The sequence below is a fragment of the Parasteatoda tepidariorum genome, chromosome 5, assembly GCF_043381705.1.
Source record: "Parasteatoda tepidariorum isolate YZ-2023 chromosome 5, CAS_Ptep_4.0, whole genome shotgun sequence".
Lineage (NCBI taxonomy): Eukaryota > Metazoa > Arthropoda > Arachnida > Araneae > Theridiidae > Parasteatoda > Parasteatoda tepidariorum.
The window spans coordinates 67,371,749-67,395,934 of record NC_092208.1 but is presented as its reverse complement, the minus strand read 5'-3'; the positions used below and the strand labels follow the sequence as shown (position 1 = coordinate 67,395,934).

At 26.8% G+C, this 24,186-nt stretch overlaps 2 protein-coding genes across 5 annotated transcripts in view; one reads left to right on the top strand and one right to left on the bottom strand.

Annotated features, from left to right (window-relative positions):
- Nucleotides 1-3,048: 3,048 nt before the first annotated feature.
- On the bottom strand, nucleotides 3,049-17,123 carry LOC107453164 (succinate dehydrogenase, subunit D). The gene is made up of 4 exons (XM_016069871.4): nucleotides 16,839-17,123; nucleotides 11,148-11,306; nucleotides 8,419-8,611; nucleotides 3,049-3,398 (listed from the first exon to the last, which is right to left on the bottom strand). The coding sequence occupies exons 1-4, from the start codon at nucleotides 16,873-16,875 to the stop codon at nucleotides 3,221-3,223; spliced, it is 567 nt and encodes a 188-aa protein (XP_015925357.1). The 5' UTR covers nucleotides 16,876-17,123; the 3' UTR covers nucleotides 3,049-3,220.
- A 145-nt stretch (nucleotides 17,124-17,268) lies between these two features.
- LOC107453158 (lysophospholipase D GDPD1) overlaps nucleotides 17,269-24,186 on the top strand; it is a 29,337-nt gene continuing 22,419 nt past the window's right edge. For 2 of the 4 annotated variants that reach the window (XM_071180554.1, XM_043040151.2), the window contains exons 1-5: nucleotides 17,269-17,408; nucleotides 20,929-21,099; nucleotides 22,670-22,712; nucleotides 23,763-23,898; nucleotides 23,985-24,030. In XM_071180554.1, coding sequence (XP_071036655.1) covers nucleotides 20,967-21,099; nucleotides 22,670-22,712; nucleotides 23,763-23,898; nucleotides 23,985-24,030 — 358 coding nt within the window. In that variant the 5' untranslated portion in view covers nucleotides 17,269-17,408; nucleotides 20,929-20,966. Of the gene's footprint in view, nucleotides 17,409-17,872; nucleotides 18,128-20,928; nucleotides 21,100-22,669; nucleotides 22,713-23,762; nucleotides 23,899-23,984; nucleotides 24,031-24,186 lie in introns of those variants that run through there. The other 2 variants (XM_043040149.2, XM_043040150.2) reach the window with 2 other exon arrangements.

Below are 24,186 nucleotides of genomic sequence, written 5' to 3'. Positions count from 1 at the left end.
TACTGTTAAATTGTATATTTAATTCAATTCTAAAACAACTAATTTTATTAATTTCTAAAACTTTATTATAGCTAGCAGTAATTATATAATTTTCTCAGAAACATGTACAATTTCTTAAAATAGTTTAATTTTGAAAAATATATTGCATACCACCAAGTTAAAATTATTATTACATATGTAACAAAACACAATTAAAATATGTATTTACTATTTTTTTTTCTAGTGTGTTAAACATTTGTTACTATGGAAGGAGAGAGAAAGTTTTATCATTTTGAAGCAGTAACCCTATTTAGTATTTTCCATTTCTGCGACCTTTTTTTTTTTTTGACCCTAACAAAAATTACCTAACTCAATATAGTTAAGAACCAAATCTGTATCCAGCTAATTAATAGTTACATATTTTAAAGAGAACAAATTCATTTATTACAAGCTTTAGTTTAAAGAAATCCTTGGGACACAAAGGAAATTTTCATTTAATGATTGGTATTATGTTAAAAAGTGTAAATAAAAACCTGTTAATACAAGCATAAATTTAAATCAATTTATTAAAGCTAACAGAGCAAAAATTTGATGGTTCATGGAAATTTTATTCCAGTCTAAAGGTTTTTTTTTTTAAGTTCAATTTGTTCATGTACATAATCAAAATGAAATTCTCATGTCTTACCATGATTAATCACTCAATGTAATAATAACAGAATATATTACTATGCAGTCAAGTGATTCTATATTTACTGCTGCTCATGTATCAGTGTGCATTTTCTTGATTTTAATGTTTTTAAAACTCTGAATCCGATAGTGATGGGAAAGAAACAACTAAACCATTGTCATACACAATGGAATGCGTAAAATTTGTTGAATCAATAGGTGTAATGTATTGAGTGTTGTAAGTCTAACAATTTCTGAGGTACAATCACGAAAAAAAAAATAACTCCAAGCTGTGCATCTAAATAAAAGAAATATAAATAAGCAGTTTTTAATAAATGCATATTTTTATTTGTTAATTTTTACCAAATTTTAACAGCAAATTATTATTTAGCTTATTATTCTTAATGTAGCAAAAAAGTGGATTATGTAGTCCAATATAAACAAATAAATGACTATTTGAAAAAAAAAATTAAAATAACGGCAGGCACTGAACTTTTGTTCTTAGCCTTAGAAGATGCCGGAAGCGTTGCCCATTCATCGTTACCCACTGGGCACCTGTGAACCTAAGTCACGGAGGCGAGCATCATTACCCACGCCACACTGCCACAAATACCCGTTCATAGGGTGGGCCACATTCACACATCAGAAGACAACACACAGAGAGAGAAACATATATGCCCAGAGCGGGATACGAACCCGCAGTCAGGCGCGCTAGCCACCTGGCTGGCACTATTTGAAAACTAAACTTTTCCCTAGCAAACTGCAGCAAGCCATACATTCGAGATCACCTTTCTCACTTTAAAAACCAATTCATTTTAAAACACACTATATAACATTTCTTCAATCACTGCTCTGAATGCTTATCACTATGCCAAAATGGAAAAGCCCAATTTTCATTGTTACTATAAAAATACTAGATGTTTAACATAAAGTGCAGCCAAACTAATTATATTCTAGAAATAATGTGAATCACTTCGCATGTTCACTTAATTCCACACTTTACAATTTTGATATATGTTAATGAAGGTGTAAAAGTTTTCAATATGTTCTTTAACTTAATTGCACATATTATTCTGAAGTCAAAGTATATATTGCATTTTAACTTATATCCAATTTTCTTTATACTGTTTATAAAAAGGCCTTATTTGATCAGTGAAATTATCCCAGGAAAAAGTTGCTGTAACTTTCATTTTTGCACAAATCATTTTTAAATTAGTACAACTCCAGCTTAATTTAGCTGCTAAACAAAGGACACTATAAATTTGACAAGATAAGTAAAATATTACTCATTAAAGTTTGGTAGCTCGAAATAAACAAGAATGGAAGTTGGTCTTCATTTGCACTGCATTTTTGTTCATGGACAAAATCCTAACATAAAATATGCTATAGTTTCAGGATAAGTTATGAAAAACTTTAGTTTTTTATTTTCCAGAAAAATATATTGCTTTCAAATTTTGTGTCAAATTTTTTTCCTGTGAGTAAATAACATTGTGTTCAGCAGAATACTGAAGATTACTTTTTTTAGTTATGTTTGATTTCAAATTATTTATGCTGTTATAAAAGAAAAATATCCCTAGTAACCCAAAGTGCATCTATTAAATCTATCACTTAACAGCTGTAAGATGTACTGGAACTTAACAAAAATTTAATGATTTATGCACTTTGTTTTTTCCCCAATATATGTTATTTTGCATCATTTATTCATTTTCCTCTAACTTAAAAAATATATATATATTTAAAAAGAGCTTAATTAGATACAATATTTGTATTAATTTCAATGTTTGATATTTTAAGGGTTACTTTTCTTTATTAAATAAATGAACAATAACTTTTACAGGGTAACTAGTTCAAATGTATATTTTTTTCTCAATTATAAAGTAATGCATGTTGTAGCTACAAAGAATGAATTAATAGACATAACTGAAATGCTGTCTGCCTACTCATTGTGTATGGTATCTGTGTGTACTAAATTTAATTTATATTGACATGTATACTTCCATTTTTTCAAATAAGTTAACATTAAGAACATAAGGTTTTATTCAGGAGTAGGAAAATGTTTAGTTACCTATATTTTGGTAATGAACTTGTCCTTTAGGCTATAAAAACTAATTTTTCTAGCATCCTCTGATAAGTACATTATTGTTGGTAAAAATGCACCTACTTATTTTTCCGGATGTACTGGGATAACAGCACATTTATCAATTTTCAAGTTAATATTCTCCACTTCAAATGTACTGACAATTTGCAGATAGGCGAAAGCTTTTCAGTCATCTCTAAAAAATACATTGAAAGTAAACTTTATCTTGAATTTTTTTTAAACAAGAAATATTTATGATGGACCAACAAATTGTATATAATTATTGTGTTCTGATAAAAAAAATTGTTTTGTTAAAAAATAAAAGGTTTTTAAAAAAGTTTTGTTTATAACTTTATTGCTTTCACAAAAAGAAATTCCTGATAAACTCAGTTCACGGGGAACATAATATTTCTGCATACAGAATAAATTCTTTGACAAAAAGTATCACTTCATCTACAGCTCTGCACATCATAAACTAATAATAGTCTACCTGCAGCATTACAACTTCCAAAGCATTCTCATGGCTTGACATAGCCCTACATCATTGTAATTGAAATAAAATAGTCCGCCTAAAGTAATAACTGACAATGCATATACACCTAAGACAGAGGCCTTTGCGAGTGTTGCACCAACAACACTAGGTCTAAGATAGTCAACAGCTATAGCTTCAACACCCCTAGAAAGAAGAATTAAAAAAATTTAGTATTTACAGGTTCTGACAATATACAAATAAAAGTTAATTTTATTCACTATTTACATAATCTAAGTTTGTTGGAATTCCCCGAAACTAGTAAAGGCATGGTAATAAAAAAAAACTTCTATAAGTCATAATTAATAAACACACGCTGTAAAAATTACAAGAATGTTTTACAATTATTTTGATTCCAGAGCATCATGCCTCTGAGTTATGTCTCAGCACAATGCTAAACTACTATGTGTATGAGTTGTCCATATGTGTTGCACATATATATGTTTATGTATAATATGAATGAACATAATCTATTATACCCCCCGTGGCAGAAACACGGCGACATTGTCGCAGAAAGCGACTGAGTTCTTGCAGAAAGATTTTTTTTATTTGGGAAATAAAAATTTTTGGTTTGCCACAAGCAAAAGTTCTCAAAAAAGATTCTGCAGAAACAGAAGCTGTTGTACCAACAAAAAAAAAACATTTTCTATAGAAACAAAAAGTTTCTGCAGAAGCAATAATGGTTGTGCAAAATTTTTTTCTTACAGAATTGTTTTAAATATTTTTTTTTCTAGCGTACCGCGGAAACAGAAAGCGCTCGTAATTCTCCGTTAATCTCCAACACAAACAGTTACTGGATAAAAAGGGGAGAATTTTTTTCCCCTTTATTAAGCTATTTTTAGAAATTTGCCAACTTCAGCCTCTATCGGTTATAGTCAATTCTATTTTATTATTTTGATTACTCAACTTCAATATTAATTTTTTCACCTGATTTGTTTCTGTACTTGATATAACTACTATAATGAAACATTAAATCATACTGTTTTAAACTGCTTTAATAATTTAATTTTGATACTGTTTTAAACTGATACTTCAAATTCAGTTATCTTGTTTTATAAATTTAATCTTTTTGTCCATTCTTAGCTATTTCTATAAGTTCTATCTTATTACAGGTTCTGGATAATCTTTATTTATGCTCTAGTAAGCATTTTCGTCTGCAGATCTATACATTTATAACTTTCCGTTATTATCGAAGATTATGCAAATTTATATTTAAACTTATTAAGAAATGTAAACTTATATTATGAAATTAAGAAAAAAAAATCTACACAGTTTTATTCTATGCATGTAGATTTATTTTATAAACACGAATTTCATCTATTATTATAAATTCATTACACATACATTTATAACGATAAAAATATCTTGCAGAAAGATATTGGTTCTAGTTAGGTTTGTCGCAGAAAGTCAGAAAAAATTCTGCCACAGGGATTATACCTATTAAAATTTGAAGCACCTTTTTATTGCATTTATTACACATTTCTTACAGTTACTATAATGTATTGTTTATTACCAAAGGGATAGGCTGAAACATCTCTAACATTTTTCCGTAACAATGAATCAGAGAGGCTTAAAATCTTCTTGACACATTGACTACCACACGCTTTTACAGTGAAATCTCCTTCAGACCACGAGCACCGCTGTTTGAAGCGTATTCTGCTAAGTACTCCCTCCAATATTTGAATAATGAGAGTCTCTGGTGGTCCTAGAATAATATCTCGCTCCGTTTGTTTCCATGGTATCATGTCTATTTATTTGCGTTAGTTGCTTCGCCTCTCTTTAACATCTTGCTACATTACACGATCAGTTTGAATCTTTGCCCAGTAAAGAGGAGTATAACTTAAAATCTTTCCCCATTTAGTAGAAATTTCAAAAAGAAAAATGGAAAACTTATTTCTTAGTGAGTCAAATAACAGTGAACAAGAAAGCTTTTACGAGGTTCACGATAATTTTCTTGATAAATCATTTTTCTTATTACTTTTATAACAATTCAATAGTTTTGTTACTTCCTGTGAAATATCTTTTCAAATATATATGAATAATCTTCACAAGTCGAATAAACGTCACCCTAATACTGGTGACGCGACCCGATCAGAAACTTGGCTGCCACCAGAATATAAGGGACGTGGTAGTCAATGTGCTAAAAGTTGTTAATTCTTTTAAGGATATTGAACAAAGTTACACACTTTTACATGTATAAAGCATTATTATACTCTTAAAACATGTATTAACAATACACTTTTATCAAATTTAAAAAATTGTTGATTATAGATAGATTTAAATACATTTTCTAGAATAGATATTTTTTTTTAAAAATTTCCAACTTTTTAGTAGCATAAGTAACATAAACAAGCTCTGTAATAAAAGCACAATTCTTTCAAAACACAGTCATACAAAAGATTAAAAACAATTCTTAATCCTGTACCGAATCAAGCTATACTGAAAAAAAAGTTTATGTAGAAAAGAAAAAAACATTTATTTAAAACATCAATCACACATCAACGAGCAAAAATACCCGTAATGGATAAGTATAAACCTTAAATATTAAAAAAAAACTATTCTAAAAAAAATTTTGTGACTCTCTGACGTTCCAAAAAATGGTCTCGTTCTTTTTATTTTTTTTCTTGATCTCATTGTACTGTTTTTTAATTCATATTAGAGTTAGCTGTATATTTTTAGAACTCTATAATCCAAAGACATGTTTTAACTAAATTATTATTAAATAATCACTTTTGGATTTGACAAGTATTTAACCTAATTTGTGAACTTAAAATAATTTCTTACCAAGTAATTTTACAAATTTGTAATTAGATTTAGCTATAATTAATGGAATAAATCAGAAACCTTTTCAATAATTTAGTGATACACTGTTTTAAACTTAATACCCGTTACAATTGAATGTAGCATTTTAATAACTTAATACTCTATGCAATTTACTTAACCTTATACTCTATGCTCTTTAAACTCTATGCAAATGACAAATCTAACATGTTAAGGAAACTTGATTTGTTTAAATTAATTAGTAATAGCAGTTTGAATAACTCAAGAATTTCTAATAAATAATTTAATTATAAATGCATTTTTTGTAGATTAAAATTCTATACTTTTAAAAATAAAAAGATAAATAATAATTATTAGAAGTGTTACTCAATTTAAAATTGTTGTTTCAAATATTAAGTTCTAATTTAAAATAATCATCTCAGAGTTCATACAGTAAATTATATATTATTTGGTAATAGATGTGTTACCGAATTTAAAATATTAATTTATAATGCTCAAGATATACAGAATAATCTGACTAATAAGTGACTACATCACAATGCATTATTTTCACCGTAGGTAAATTTCATATTAAAGGACAAAGAAAAAATGGTAGAAAAAGCATTTAGAAAACAGTTTTGATATTATTAAACAGGTTGTAATTTAAAAAAATAAGTTCGTTCAGTCAGAAGTGATATAATAGAATATTTAGGAACTCTAGCAATAATCTAGCTCAACAATATACTTAATAATAACTTTTTCAACATGGTGTGTGATTAGTAATTCATCTTTTAAAAAAATTGAGAAAAATAAAATTTGGCAGAAAGAGGAATTTAAATTTCAGTTTTAATTATCAACCAGTATTTTGAAAAAATAAGTTAGTATAGATTTAATACAAAAGGACATTCAGTACAAAAAATATCAACACTACAAAAAGAAAATCTTAAATTGTGAAAGCAAAAGTAAAGACTTTAAAATCAATAGACTAAAAAAAATGTACGCAATATATTTCCGGATAGTTACCCTTTCAATTATCATAAATAAATTTATACATTTCAATTACTAATTTATTAAAAATAAACTACTAAAAAATGAGAAAAGTAAAAGTAATAATAAGTTAGTAAAAAATAATAGATTAGAGAAGCAATAATTACTTAGATTATATTGACTGTAAAAAAACAACAATAATCAAGTATTTCTGTATACTTAAGGATTTCAGTTAAAGCAAGCATTATTTAACTTTAAATAACTAAATATTCAACACATGGACTACTGATTTTGAAGTTAGTATGTTACTGTACCTCTTAAAAGAGAAAAAAAAATATCAGCCAACTTTTTATTCTCAAGACAGCTCGAAATGAGTGTTTAAGAAAATAGACGTAGCATTTGATTCCGTTTTTCAAACTTCTCTCTTTTTTAAAAAAGAAAAATATAATAGGTCTAAATTAATTTATTATATGATGTCATCCATTTGTCTGAAGCACTTAGAAAAAATTTTTAATAGGTATTTTTTTAAAAGATATTGAAAGTCAACAGTTCCTTTTGTATTGTTGTTATGGATCTTATAAATTTATAATAGTGGTATTTAATTGACGTTGAGCATTTAAAATCTTTTTTTCTTTTTTTTTTTAGTAGTTTTGAATACGAAGAGATGCTTGAAAAGTTACACCTATAATATACCTAGCCACCCCAATCTCGAAGTAGTCAGGATTTTGGCCTGTAATGATTGAGCTTAGTGTATAAAAAATTAAGGAAAAGAAAATACAAAATTTCTCATTTAGTTATTAAATACGGGTTGAACATTGATTATTTGCTGTGTCCATTTTCTTAAACGTGCATTATTTGCTATGTCCATATTCTTAAACATGTATTATTTGCTGAGCTCATTTTCTCAAACACAAGCTTTAAGTTATGATAATTTTTTTAAAAACACATTTTCACTAGTGTCCACTTTAAGCTATATTCAGAATAAAAAGTGCAGCCTACAAAATGACATTTTATAACAAACTTATACTTAAATAGAAAATTAAAAATATTTTCCTTAAGCTAGGCTGATTTGTTCGATATAAATAAAGGAAATATAATGGAACATTTTTAAAACATAGTAAATTAGTTAAGACATTAGCCACAGTGAAACACTAATTTCAGTTATCTAGGACTGAAGATTTAGGCATGGCAGAAAAAAATAATGTTCTTTATTTATAGCTGACCATCACATGTTCAGTTGGAAAATTGAGTATTTTCGAATTGTAACTAAACACGCTTTTCTACTAAATCTTTACAGGCTATATTATTTTGTGAAAAATATATAACAATCAAATATTGACGATAACTGAATTTTTAATCATATTTAGGTATCAGTTTACAATATATTTTACAAAAAAAAGGGGGGAAAAACACCTCTTACCAATGAACATGGACAACCAATGCAAGTGCTAAAGCATAATCCAGAGCAGGATTTGGGTAAGCAAGAGACAAAGGTAAGAGGCCAATTAAACCAGCAGAAAGAAACCTTTCTATTGTCCATATTTTGGAGTGACTGTGGTCTGAGCTCATTGCTCTAACAGAAGTTAGACTGGATTGTAAACTGCTTTGAAGACCTGTCATAAAATACAAGAATTCATAAGAAATTGATCACTATGCTAAACATAATAAAAAGCATTTTAATTATAATAAACAAATTTAGAATTTCAACAAAATACATATCATACAATTTTTTTTATTAAGAGGATAAAGATATGAAAGGAGTTAACGCTCACTTTTTAATCTCAAGAATAAAATTAAATACAAAAGGATTCTACCTTTTGCTCACCAACTGCCAAAATTGCATCAGAATCATTTTCATTCCTCCCTAATAAACATATTGTTATATCAAATATAAAAATAATGCAATAAAAAGTTCCCTAAATTTTTAATTGTACTAAAACAGATTTTATTCAATGGACTTACTTTCTGATTTTATTGAAATAAAATTTGGGTTTAATAATTTTGATTGATTATTATAGGCTGATTTTGCTTTTTACGAATGTAAATGCACAAATCTTAATTGAAAAAATAATCAAACAGTTGTAATATTTTTTCTTAAATAACTCTTGATGAATTTTACAATTCAACTGATTCTCATACATTTTAAATATTTAAAATTTATTTTTTGTAACAGCTAGTTTTTTCCCCAATTTCTTTTACCTAATGAAAGTAATAAATAACATCAAGAGTTGTCTTTAAAAAAAGTATTGAAACTGTGCAACTTTTTTTAACGGAGTTATATGTTCACAGTCTGCAAATACTGCAATTTCATTCAAGAACATGTTTTTAAATTACTACTTAATTATTGGTAACTATGAAAATTTCTTAAATTTCTTTCTCCAAAGAGATTACTTAGCAATGGTGCAATTACTTATGATGACTTTAAAATTTTAAAAAGTTATTTTGTATTCATTATTTTAATAGCATACATAGATTGATCCAACTTTTCTTTGTTACTTAAAAACTAATTAAATAAAAATTTACATTGTAAAAGTTAATAACATTTTAAAATTAATTAAATTAAAATTTACAAAAAAAAAATTTTATGGAAATTTTTCTATTATTATCTCTATAGAATTCTTATAAAAAATAACGTAAAAAAATATATACGGCATGGTACACAACAGGGTAAAAAAAACGAAGCAATATCAATTTGAATGCCTATTTAACATATTTCTAAACATTGCTTAGACTGATTTTAGTTAGTTAAATCTCACTTTCCTCATTAATGATCTGTCAGGTTCCAATAACCTTTTTGATTTTCCTTTGCTTAAATATTTAATAGCAACCGCGAATATAAATACTTTGTTTTAATAATTTTTGATAATGATACTAAAGTAGGGGTGCACAAACTTTTTGTGTAAAGGGCCATTTGCACAGCAGACAGACCAATGAAGGGTTGATTGTCCAAGTATTTAGACATATTTTAATCAATTATAAAAATATCAGTGTTTGTGACATGTAATAATAATGTGTTTCAAAATATCAGAAACCAAATGGAAAAAAAAACTATCAAAAACCTCTTATATTTACAATATAGTCAGCACAAATAAAGCGTGCCAAAAGGCAATTAGATAAATGCACAATTCAAAACTCATGTGTTGTAACATTAAAATATTGGGATTTTTCGAAACTGCATGAAAAAAGGTAGCAATAACTGCAAAAAAAAAATAATAAAAATACTTGTATTTATAATGAAATCGGTACAAAAAAAGTGTATTAAAAAGTGATTATTTAAATAGGCGATTCGAATGTCTCGTAATAACAGAGTATTAAAAAGATCAGGATTTTTTAAAATGTTGGAAAAAGTATCATTAAATGCAGAAATAAGCAAAAAATCACCTGCATTTACCATTAAAGTGACACAAATAAAAGCCATTTAAAAGTGATTATTTAATTGAGAGATTATAAATTTGAGTGTCATAATAATAGTAAATAGTGTATAAAAAATATGGGGATGTTCAATACCATGTAGAAATGTGTAGCATAAACTGCCAAAATAATTTATAAATTTATATTCGCAATAAAATTGGCACGAAGTAGTTATCTTAATGTGTGATTCGATACACCAAGACATAATAATATTGAGCTAAAAACAGCTTGGAAATACGTAACAATAACTGGAGAAAAATTATCAGAAGACATTTCAATTTGCATAAACTAGGTTCAATTTAGCACAAAAAAGCATTTTTTTAAATACACAAAACAAAACTAGAAAGATGTTAAAATGTATTAAAAATTTTGCTATTTGAAAAGCCACACGGGTATCTGTAGCAACAACTACTGATTTAAGAATCAAAATTAGCACAAATAAAAAATGTCAAAGTGATTAATAAAATTCAGAATTCATTTACCTTAATAATATATTAAAATTATTGTGAATTAAGCTACATGGAAATCTGCAGCGATAACCGCCAAAAAATAATTTAAAAAACTACATTGATTAAGATAATGTGCGTTAAAAACTAAATATGCAATTCAAAATTTCCATTGTCTATTTTTCACAAAAAATTTATACGTTTTTGTTATGTTAGTCGCTGCCGTGGGCACAGGCTGTGCAACCCTACATAAGATTAATCAAATATGAAAACCCTGGATAAAAATTATTACATTGCTTGTGAGATGAAGACGAATGAATTGGAGTCCAAGAAGTTCTGAAAAATGTTGATGATAATTTAAGTGGCTCATAGATTTGCTTCTGCAGTGTAGAAACCAGACAATTGCTTCTTAGTGTAGCTTGCTGTGTTTTTATGGCCTTTATAAGAATATCTAAAAAAAAGAATGAAATATGCAAAAAAATTATTCTACTGAAAAATTACACCACTAAAAAATATTTTAGTTAAAAAGTAAATGAATCTTTAAAAAAAATTTAAGGCATACATAAATTATAGGGTATTAACCTAGTATGTGATCTACCTGTGTAATAAACATTTATTTTTTTTAATGGCTGAGTTTGTTTTTGCTACTGCCTGGTATAACCTACACTGCTATTTTTTTTTCTTTCTAAGGTGAAGCGCCATTGCTCAGCGCACCCTACGCTGATGTTTTTTTTCCTTCTAAGATGAAGTGCCATTGCTCAGCAAACCCTCCCTACACTGCTATTTTTTTTCTTCTAAGGTGAAGCGCCATTGCTCAGCATATCCTACACTGATGTTTTTTTTAAGGGTAAATGCCACTGTCCCATTTACCATGCCCTGATTTTTTTTAAAGTTATGTGCCACATCCCAATCTACTATAATAGTGCCACCTATCAAACCGTGAAAAGTTAGATCGTGTAATGGAACAATAGTCTACTAAACAATATATCGCACCCTGGCAAGAGAAGTGACACAAGTCAAAAAACAGCAATTTTGATTTTATGTCAATAAAAAATATGTATGAAGTGCCCCATTGAGCTCCAAAAGCGCCTCATCTCTAGATTGTGCTATTTCAGAATAAGTTTCATAGTATTCTTTAAGTTTATTTTTCTCAAATACTGTGTTTTGACTTGTGTCACTTTTCTTGTCGGGATACAGTGCGATGTGATAATATCGCACCCCGGCAAGAAAAGTGATATATATACAGTACAGAACCCGTTATCCGGAAATCAGAAAACCGGAAAACCAAAAAACCGGAACGAAATTTCATAAGTTTTCCCGTAATTTTTTTTTAAAAAATGTTTTTTTCCTCACAAGATTTCAGGATTTTTCTTTCTTTTTTGAAAGATGTTTACCTTACCATCATTTGGGAAATAATCATTTGCGTATTACTTCATCGTTTTTTCTTCGTTTTAAGATTATTTCCAAATATTATTCTTTTTAGTTGAGTTTGACAATAAAAAAAAACGGCTTTTTGTAGTGATTCAGAAAACCGGAAAAATCAGTTATCCGGAATAGCGTTGGTGCCGATCGTTCCGGATAATCGGTTCCCTACTGTATATATAATTTGGATACATGCACTAATAAAAAAAAATTCCCATTGTTGAAAGTTCTTTCATCAACAAAATGCAAAAACATTTTGAAAGACTTTTCATGATCATAATAAAATAAGTAGTTTTTGACAATGGGCTTTTTTCTTGATTATATTAGCCACCATAGTAACAATTTATGCAATATTTTAAAGATCTTTCAAATTGAGTAACGCATTTTATTTTTAAAATTAATAATTACTTTATTTAATTGTGGTAGCGCTTCGCGCTGCCGTGCCACAGGTCCTTGGTTCGATCCTTGGGCCGGGCAAGGCCGACTCAGCCTTTCATCCCTTCAGTGGGTCGATAAAATGAGTACCAAGCATGCTTGGGAACTAACACTGGGGGTTCCGCGTTCGGCTGACCACCTGACCGGAACATATGCTCTTGCACCCCAGAGCCCAAGGTCAAGAAAACTGAGATGGGCACAGTCGGCCTTGGCCCTCTTAATGGGCTGTCGCGCCACTGAGTTAGTTAGTAGTTAGTTTTATTTAATTATGTAAGAAAATTTCACTCGAAATTATGATCAGTTAAACTATAATTTTAAAAAGTTATCGGATGAATTTTTTAGATTTAAATAAGTTATTTATAAGAGTATATCTAACAAAAAAATTAGCAAGATTAATATCATACTGAATTTATAAAGATATGTAAGAGAATTTTAAACACACTAAGAAAACCTTAATAAATTAATATTACAAATGTAAATTAGTGAATTTTAAATTTTCATTAAAATGTGTAACGATTAAAAAAATTTAATAATTTTAAAATGTAAATACAAGGAGTATTGAAGTCAAACTTTTTAGTCATGAGTAAATTATTATAGGGTACCGTCATGTAAAATATTAAACAAATCTGAGATTAATGAATTTTTTATTTCAATTACTTTCAATTGTTTTGATATTTAATTAAGACATGAATTAAACTTCTTTTTGAAATGGTAAATTTAAATAACATTAGATTTTTTACTGAATTTGCTGAACGTTAAAATAGCTACAAGCCCTCTCATTTCATACTTATTTAAAAATCTTATCCCCAAATATTATTGAGTTTTTTTCGGAAAATTAAGAGCCTTAAAACTTTTGAAAATAATACAATAGTAAAAGAAATAAGTAAAAAAATAATAAAGTACAGTAAAAAGTTTGAAAAATTTTATGCAATTAGTGGGCAGAGCCTTCGGCAAAAAAAAAAAAAACTAAGATTAAAAATCTCAATTCTAATCTTTATTAAATTAAACATACAAAAGAGAATTGAAAAGTTTGAGATGTAATTGTTGAGTGCTCTGGACCCACATTAAAATTTGTAATTAGTGAATAATTCTCAAATCAAGTTCAAGACTTATTGTACAGATCTATAAATATAACAGCATGAGGGCGTCGTGAGCTTGCAAGTAATGAAGACAATGGTGCTTCACCAAAACAATGAAATTAACAAGAATTATATTTATTTCATTAAGTGTTAAGGCAATATTCTTTAAAATATATCTAAGATTTAAATAATATTTGAGATTTAAATTTCTATGACTGTCTATTTTTTATTTTACTGTATATTTTTTATTGACAGTATATTTCAAAAACCAATGTCACTATCATTGAACCAACCTGAAAATTAACATTTTCAGTATATAGCCAGTAGACTAATAACTTAGCAGCCACTTTTTCCTCGAACCTAATGAGTCTGTGACCGATATAGATAGGTACTATTCATTTAATAACTGAAATAATCTATGGCTATATCTTTTTTTGAAATAATCTATGGCTATAAAAAGTTAATTCAAGAATAAAAACACATAAATTTGTGATAAAATGTAGTTAAACATACTGACAAAATATATTTAATGTATACGCTACAACTTTGAAATGAATAAATTGTTTTAAGGTCTAATTAAACCCAGCTACTAAAAAAATGCTCAGCAGTATTGATGAAAATTTAATTTTAAATTCAAATAATTCTTAAAACTTACACTATTTTTTTTTCTTAAAAAAGCACAGTTTTTTTTATTGATTAATTGAATACTTCTTAGTAACCGAAAAACACTTTATTTCAGGTTGTATTTGTAAAAAAGAGAATAACTGATATCAGAATAAAAGAAAATATTAATAGAATTAAGGAAATAAGTATTTAAATAATTCCAAGATTTAAACTTCCATAATTATATATTTTCGAAACAGGCCTTAAAATTTTATTATTTAAAGACCTAAAATCCCTATCATTTTCCAATCATAAGGTACTATGATTGATATTAATAGAAATAAAAGTTTAATAAGTGTTTACCTATCTAAATGACAATTTTTAAAAAAAACAGATCATTTTCATAATTAATTGGTAAATTAAACTATAATTGCTTCTCCTTAAACACACCGGTGGATGTTCCGAAAACATGCCATCACAATTTTGATTCTCTGCAGAGGGGATGACACCCCGCTTCGGTTGCACTATAACCTGCATGCGAAGTCAAGCACTTTGCGGTAGCACAGTTTAACGAGGACCAATACCGCACACCCTCGGTCCCTACGCAGACTGATCCAAGTGGTCACCCACCCGCACACTGACCGCAGCCATTGGTGCTTGACTTCGGTGATCTGATGGGAACTGTGTCTTAACGATCCACTGCGGGACTGACAGAAACAAATAAAAAAAATTTACTACTTAGGAATCTAAGTAATGATTTAAATATATCTGAGATTAAAATTTCTCAGATAATTATTTCTCAAACACATTTTAAATATTTTATATTTTGGGAATATTTTCATACTGACATCTGTTCACACCAACTACAATTGCTGCACTAACTAATTTTTTATTTGCTATTATGTTTCACCCAGGGATAGCTATGAGTAATACCTTTTCGCAGTATCATTTTTCTTTAGTTCTTTACTTGCCACTTCACAATTGTCTTCAAAATTTGACTATTTTGACAAAAACCCTGATTAGTAAATATTCCAAGATTTCTATAGATGCTCAGTACTAATGAATAAAATTTCAGTTCTTGTATATAGGTACTACATCTTTACAGCAGAAATCTTTGAAAAAGTACAATTTTAAGATTCTTAAATTAAAAATTCTATAGATGCTCAGTACTAATGACTAAAATTTCAGTTCTTGTATATAGGTACTACATCTTTACAGCAGAAATCTTTGAAAAAGTACATTTTTAAGATTCTTAAATAAACCAAAACAGAATTTTATGAATAATTCAAAAAAAAAAAATTCAAATTCAGTTTACTTAAGAAAAAAATAGATTTTTACATTTATTTAGAAAAAAAAATTTTTTAAATATTTCTACCATTTAAATGTATTTAAGAATGAGATTTTCAAGAAAACTTAATTTTTGAAATTTTGCATTTTTTGGTATGGTATAACTATACTAAATGAATATTATAACTGAAAGATTCAGTTCAGCTTTGACAAAAATAATTAGTTTTAAATTTTTGCAAATGTTAAATGCATTGTTAAGTTATAAATAATTTATTAAATAAACTTAAAATTTGATAAAAGCTTTTCTACAAAATTCAATTAAAAACAAAAACTGAAAAAATTTTAATATTGAAAAGGAGTGGGATACAGGAGAACCTCTGTCATGAGCTACCACCTACGTAAATCACATATAAATAAATATACACGTTGTCCAATCAATTGAATTATTCATTTTCTTTCATGTAAAAAATAAATGCTTTGAATAAAAATAATAAAAAAAAGTCCTCAAGAGATCGACCTTGTAAAAATAAATCTGGCACTATTTCAAAATACGACGAGATCACCTTTTTTTTACAAATTCGTAATGCTTCATTAGATCTTAATTCTAATAAATTTTTATTTCGATATAAACACAAGAAGATTAAGTTTTAAGCGTTTTTAGATAATTAATTTCATTTATATACAATATTCAATCAGTTGATTTGTATAATACGAATAAGAAATAGAAAATTAATAAGTTAAAAATAAATATTTAGTCAACGAGCAGTTCGAAAATTAAATAACAAATTAAAGTGGTTAAATATAGTCTTAAACAATCATAATATAAAAAAAATTTAAAACAAATTTCTAAAGACTAATTGAAAAAAACAATGCAATAATTTAAATTGACTAAAAACATCTATACATTTTCGTGAACCAAGATTCCAATAAATTTAAATAATTAGTCTTGTTTTCTTAGTATTTGACTCTTTTAGCATTTAAAAAAGAATAATTTATTATTTACTTTTCAATAACCGATGAGGATAAGATATTTTTTATGAAAATATAAAATACTTCACAGAAGGATAAAATTACTATTTTTTATTGACATAATCTACGTTTGAACTGCAAACGTTTTACTAAAAGATTATCTAACGAAATTTAATAACATGAATTACCTTTAGAATTATATCTGATGATATTCAAGACTGACATTGTCCTTATGAAATTGCAAATAAAAGGACAAAAATAATATCAAATTAAGAAGAGAGAAAGAAATTTATTTCAATTTGTAAAACAAATTCACTTATTTCTAGGTTTATATTAAAAACTGTTAAATAGCAGAAAACAAGATGCTGTTTCTCAGCGGACGAAAAATCGGCCACAAACGAAAAGAGAATTAGTTTAGTTATTTGTCACTAGAGGTCTCATTTTCATAAAACATTAATCACTTCACTTCATTTAATTTTACAATTTTACTTGAAGTTGTTTAAAAAATAACTCATAAATTATAAATTTTTCTTCCATTTTCCGAATTTCAGATTCATAGATTTTATAAAACTGTTGAATTTCAAGTTCAAATCTATAACAAGTTGCTTTATAGAAACTTTTTGAATAACTAATCAATTATTTTTATGAAATCGAGACCGTAGTCTTTTATTGTGCGTCTTTCGTCTGCTGTTTACAATTTATAGTTTTGATGTCTAGTAAATATATCTGAAATTGCTAAAGATTGAATTCATAAAGCGGTACGTATTTGGTTAGATATTATTCAAATTGACTAATCTTCCTTTTTAAAGGGTTACTAATTTTGTCTAAATATTAGATATGTTTTATTTATTTAGTAGCAATTTTATCTTCACGCGAAAATATGATTCATGAATATTTATAAAACCTTCGAAATCACTGATCAAAATGAATCAATTTTCTTGAATTATTTTTTAAAAAAAGCTACAAGCACTTATTATTTTAAACTTAAATTATTGATTTTATAAGTAATTTTTAAAATTTATTTTTCGTTATACTTCAATTTTCTAAGAATTCATTTCTAACTAACTATTATGTAATCGAATAGAAAATTGTTTCAGATATCATTTTGTGAAAAAAAATTTATATCGTTTTGAGAAATGAACTATCTGTCTCATTTCCATGGCAACGAAACCATACCTGCCTAGTCATTTTGACGTATGTCAAACGATGATTTATTGCTTATGCATTTTGGTATAATGAATTAGGTGATAAAACTTTAATTTACAAACTCCTATAGTCACAAAACTGGGCAGAAAAGTTGCGTTTTTTCTTAAACAGAGATCTTTTACATTGTTGATTAAAATATGTATCTTTTTTATTCTTTACGTTAATTACATTCTTATTTTATTATTTTTAACTGCCTTAAAATAAATGCCTACCAGTGAGTTAATGGGGGTAATTAATACTACAAGAATTTTAGACATTCAGTCCAGATCAGGTAAATTTATATTTTTTCTATGCATATTGCTTAAAAGGAAAAACTATATTAACAGAATAATTTATAAGTTAAAATTTCTACAGTTTTCTTACATAATGCCTTAAAAAATGCTAAAGTTGTGTGGGTTAAAAATATTTTTGTGAAAATTACTTAGAATTAAGTTATTTTTTCCCTAACTAGTTGGTCTTGAAATCCCTAACCTAAAATATTTTTGAATTTGTGTTTTGCTTTGTTAAATTTTTGTAATTAACCAATTTTGTAACCAATGCAAAAGCTATTTTGATCACTCAGTGCCTCAATTTTTGAAATTTTGTGTGGTGTCAAGGATTTTTTTTCTAAAAAAGCTTTAGTGAAATTTGAACTTAAGAACAGAGTATGAGATAAGTTAAACTTCATCATTAGCAGAGTTAGATATAAAAATTAACTATCTGCTTTCACATTTCAAAAATATCTGCAAACTTTTAATGTTCCTTGATAACAGAATGATTTTAATCCAAAATTGACCTAAAAATTAAACTTTTTTAAACATTTCTAACTTGATACAGAGAAATAGCTTGTAAAATGTCTCAGTTAAGCATTTCAAAATTTCAAAGGCATATCCTGACAACTTGAAATCATATAGCAATGCAGGATTGGTCTAACTGTACTAATCTTGTATTCTAACATAGTATCAGTTTCTAATTTTTATTAATCTATGGAGCCCTAAGTAATCAAGTTTCTTTTTAGCAGAACCTTGAATTTATAAAAGCAGTATTTCTTTGTAACTGTGATTATACTAACCAAAAAAAAAGACATGACTTTTTTCATGATGTATGCATATGCTGAAACTAAATAAAATAAGCAGGGTTATGTTTTTCAAAAATAACTTTTATAAACAATGAGAATTGTTATCTGCAGACCATAATTCTCTTTTCTTAAATTTAATTATTTGATTTTGAAAAGATAGATAGGAAATATTTATGGATTGTTTATGAATGCATATTTCTTTCAAATTTTATTCAATGTATAATTATTGAAACAATTTTTTTTTTCTTTTTCTACTTCTTTTTTCATAGGCACTTTACAGAAATAATTTCATATAAAATAAATTATTGATTCAATATAAATAAACTAGTATATACTGGTTTATTTATACTGAAACCTGGTTTATTTATATTGATTATTGGTAAGTTGACCCCCTATTCTTGATTACACTTTTGCAAATTTTCAGTATGTCCGGTGTATAAGTAGATTGCTGAAAAAAAAAATTTTCAAAACTAAACATGAAGAAATTATTGAGTCTACAAAGGTTTCTCAAGTTAAAAAATATTTCGCATTGTTCTTCCAGGATGTGATTGATATATTTGCTCTCAAATTATGTTGTTGTTAAAATTTTTAAGAACTTTAGAGTTTCGAATTCTTTAGATGGGGTAATGATAATTTCTTGTGAGACTCAGCAGTTTAATTCTATAGCTTTATTCTATGATTTAAAAGTTTTTTTTTGTGTTATATTTTTTTAAATACTCTGGAATAAATTATCTTGCCTTGTCTTTTTCTTAATTTTTTTTTTCTTTCTAGAACGTAATTTAAACTGTTATGTCTAAAGAAGAATCTTTATATATAAAGAAAGCATAATGAAAAAAAAATTGTATATTAAATTAAATAGTTTTTGTAAGGTGTAAATTGCTACAGAGTTATTCAGATTTATCTCATATTTATACTAATACATCAATATTTTAAGATCTACAAATGTCTGACTTTATTATTGGTATATTAGTCAACACCTGATTTTCGTAAAATTATGCGGGTTTGAAAAGTCAATTTATACACTGAGATATGCATAAATTATTGCTGTTTAAAAAGTCCTAGCATTCAGAGCATGTGTGATTATTTCACTGAACCCTAGGGTTTTGGGTAACACCTTTGGGGAATTGGCGGTCCAAAGCAAACTATAAAAGGAAATTAAACCTTAAGTTCTGCATGTGACTCCTGCAAATTACTTTACATTATAATTGAAAGAAAAGTATCTTGTAAATAGTTGTATCTATACTGAAATAGTTGCATAGATAACTGAATATTTTGTACCAAAACCTTAAAAATTGTTTTATTCATTAATTCTGCTACCTTTGGCATGGAATTGTCCTTAATTATTACTTAACTGTGATCAAAATTTATGTTCTTTCCTGCTTTTGTTATGAAATGAAGAAAAAAAATATGTAAATAAATCAAAACTATTTTCTTTAAATCAGACACTTTTTTATTTTTGTAAAAATGTGTTTTGCTTTAATATTATGTACTAAGCAATCAAGTTTTTAATATAAATATTTATGTTTATTAGATTAAATGCTGTAATCGAGCAAATTAATCTTTGTTTCATTGAAAATATATTTTTCTATTTTTATGAAAGGTTGAAATTGATTTAAATTTCCTAAAGCAATTTAAAATTTACTTTTTTATTTTTATTTAAAATATATTTTTTTTGTACCTATTTTTGATTGAACATGTATTATATAGATCTACTGCACAGTTTATATTTGCAAATACTTTTTTTAAAAAAATGCAAAGTATGTATAATGCATTTTTAATAAGAGAAAAGAAATAAATAAAAGAAAATTGATTTATGGAAAATTACAAAAAAAAAATTGAGGAATTATGTAATGATTTTCATGTTATTCCCATGTAACTGAGAAGTATTTTTTTCTACCTTTTTTTTGTGTAAAATATTAAGTATTTAATTTAACTAAAATTAAGAATGTCATTTGCCATATAAATTATACTTTGAATGAGTTATTTGGATAATGATTGCATTTTTATTTTTGCAGATGAACTTTGTTCTTCTTCATATCTTATTAGTTATAACATGTTGATAATGTATGTTATAGCTATTGTTGGAGGTTATGTTGCTTCTTCATTAATACTTTTTAAATTCCCTAACCTCATTCACAAAAGAAGAAAGCTCAAGTTTTTTTGCCCTCACATTAGTCATAGAGGAGGTGAGTTATGTATACTATGTTATTTCAAACCAATTTTATAAGTGTCTAATTTGACCATAATTTTTAAGTGATGCCATTAATTGTACTTTTCCAAAGTATGTGGTACTACCAAGCCTCAATGACTGCTTAAGCCTTTAAAGGATTTCATTGGGTATAAGGGGATGTGAGGGGTTATTTAATAGCAATACTTTTACGCAGAAATAATCACTCAGTATAAGAAGTAATGCTGAATTCTTTGACTTATCTGATTACAATCAAATGCTATGATCAATTTTAGTTTATCTATACAAAATAATTAATTTAATGTCACCTTCAATCAGTCTGAAAATAACAATTTACAAGGTTAACGAAATAGTAATTAAAGAACTCCTGATTATCTTCTGTTGTGTGAAGTCTTAGACCCATATATTCACATTTCCTTGTTAATCCACAAATTGATCAAAAAATGTCTATATGTTTTATCATATTAATGCACCTTTTAATTATAAATTCATTTTTAACAGCATTTTGTACATTCAAAAGGAAGAAAAAACAATTATATTACCAATAACAGAAAAGATTACAAAATAAAAATGTAATAAAAAAGTAAAAATAGTGTAGAGCAGAAATTTTGACAAAAAAGAAAAAACTTTCATCCGAACATCATTTTGAGAAGTAGGAAGTGTGTTGGAGGATCTTAGGGTACAATCAGGGGGGGCGGCGTTTAGGGAACAAAACCCCCTCTGAAATAATACATTTATCTGATTATTGAACTACTGCACGATAAGTTGGATGTAGCTTTAAAAAAAAATTCCCTATTGATTTTTTGTAATTTAAACATTTGGAAAATACATATATATGTGTAGTAGCAAAATTCGCATCGACCAAATAATGTTGGAGGGAATCTAACTTGGACAAACTTTTGTGTACCATAACAATTGAAAACTGTGTTCTTTGTAGTATTTCATTCAGTCCTTGGAAATTAACACCTACAAATATATTTTTTACTTCCTCTCAGAGATCATTCTATCTACTTTTCTCAGAGTAAAGGAATGAAGATTGCAAACGCTGTTAAAACTTTTTCTATCCTACTTTTCTCAGGGCAAAGGAATGAAGATTGCAAAAGCTGTTAAAGCTTTTTCTATCCTACTTTTCTTGGGGCAAAGGAATGAAGATTGTAAAAGCTTTAGAAACTTTTTGTATCCTCTGATATTTTTGTCCATGAGATGTCTTAGTTAAATTCAATTTGGGAAGATTTTGCTTAGTTTGTACCATTAACTTTATTTTATGTGGTCAAGTTTCCTTAACTTAATTTTCTATTATTCTAGGTAATTGCACAATCCAGACAAAACCAATGGTTTTAACTAAATTATCTTTTGTTTTTTCTATTTCATAATGTTCGATACATCAATATTTTTGATAATGACTGAGAAAACTTATGTCTTACATACATCAAATATCATATTTAAATCTAGCATATTTTTACTATGCCCATATATCATGCTATACTAATAAGTTTTTTTTTTTAACTTAAAATATATTATAATTTTTAAATTTGTTCGCTAAATATGAATCCTTTATAATTATTTAGGTGCAGGAGAAGCATTTGAAAACACAATTGGGGCATTCGACAAGTAAGAATTTTTTTTTTTCTTGGATAATTTTGAAATTATTAGCTTATTATTTTTAGTTTTTATAACATTTTGGTTGTCAGTCTTCATGTTAAAATTATTTCTGATTTATAATTTTACGCTATTATTATGATTATAATTAAGATTTAATATTTATTTGATGTCTTGTATCTGTGTACCTTTATAAAAAATAATCACACTTTGAGTTGCGTCTTGTGATTTGTTGTCATAAATCTAAAAATATTTTAAAAAATTACTATCAGTATTTTATTAGTCTAAAGACTATTGACACTATGATGATATTGAGATATCAATAGGGAAAAATATAAAACAAAAACTTATCATTCTTGCATCCTCTTAATGTGCTGTGAATGTTTTTTTTTCTTCTTCCCAGACCTTTTAATTCGATATCTAAGTTGCTTTAACAATTATTTTTTAAAACTGATGTATATTATTTATTTTATTTTACTATTTACATGATGAAAATATATGAACGACTTATTTGTATATAATTTTCAGTCAAAATTTAGAGCACTTTCTGGTGCAAATGTGGGTATTAAATTAAATAAAATAAAAAAAACAATTTTAAATAGACTATGTCCCTGCTATCTGTGGTAAAATGTAACTCTATTTGCGATAGTCTACTATGGCCCATTCTAAAAGAATAAAGTCTAAATATTTTAATTTTTAAGTTTCACTTACTTTCACAGTTAGGTAAATGAATGCTGTGTAGTTACTGAATTCATCTTGTGACTCGAAGAAGTATTTCTTATGATTTTCTTATTTTTCATATTAAGTTTAACTGCGATTAAAAGCAGCAAACTTCTGTTTCCAGGTTTAATCCATTGTTGTATAACAATTTAGAAATAAAAATATTTCTAAAAAATATGTTATAACTAATTACAGTTTTAACCATTGACATAATGCTCACTTAGATCCATTTAGGCTCACTAAATAGAAATTTTAAAAGTTTTTTAATGTTTATAATCTTTCTTTGCATTTAAGTTATTTTACAATTTTCTGAATTTAAAGTCTTATATCTTCTTTATTTAGTGCTCTCAGGCAGAGAACAGACATGTTGGAAATAGATTTACATTTAACAAAAGATGAACAAGTCGTAGTGTCACATGATAACAATCTGCTGCGTGTCACGGGAGTTAATGTAAACATATCAGACTCCAATTATGAGGTATCAATTTTAATTCTAAATTCTAGTATATAGCTAAAAATCATTTTAAATGAAAACTAGGTTATAGTTTTTGTTGTTACTTGCAGGATTTACCGAAGTTAAGATTGGATTTATGCAAAAACTACAATATTGGTATGTACAATTTTCTAAATTATTACGGTATTATTTTTAATAAAATTTTCTTCACATTGTTTTTATATCATATTTTTTTTAAACATTGAACATTGAATTTAATTCCATTTTGCTAATTAAGCATGCTAGTAATTTATTAAAAAAAAGTTATGAAAC

Excerpts from the sequence above, each read along its gene's own strand:
- LOC107453164 (XM_016069871.4), bottom strand. The coding sequence starts at position 16,875 with ATGTCAGTCTTGAATATCATCAGATATAATTCTAAAG. Across the intron at positions 8,612-11,147 it reads GTCTTCATCTCACAAGCAAT|GTCTTCAAAGCAGTTTACAA; the intron begins GTAATAATTTTT and ends ATTTTATGACAG. Across the intron at positions 3,399-8,418 it reads TTGGTTGTCCATGTTCATTG|GGGTGTTGAAGCTATAGCTG; the intron begins GTAAGAGGTGTT and ends TCTTCTTTCTAG.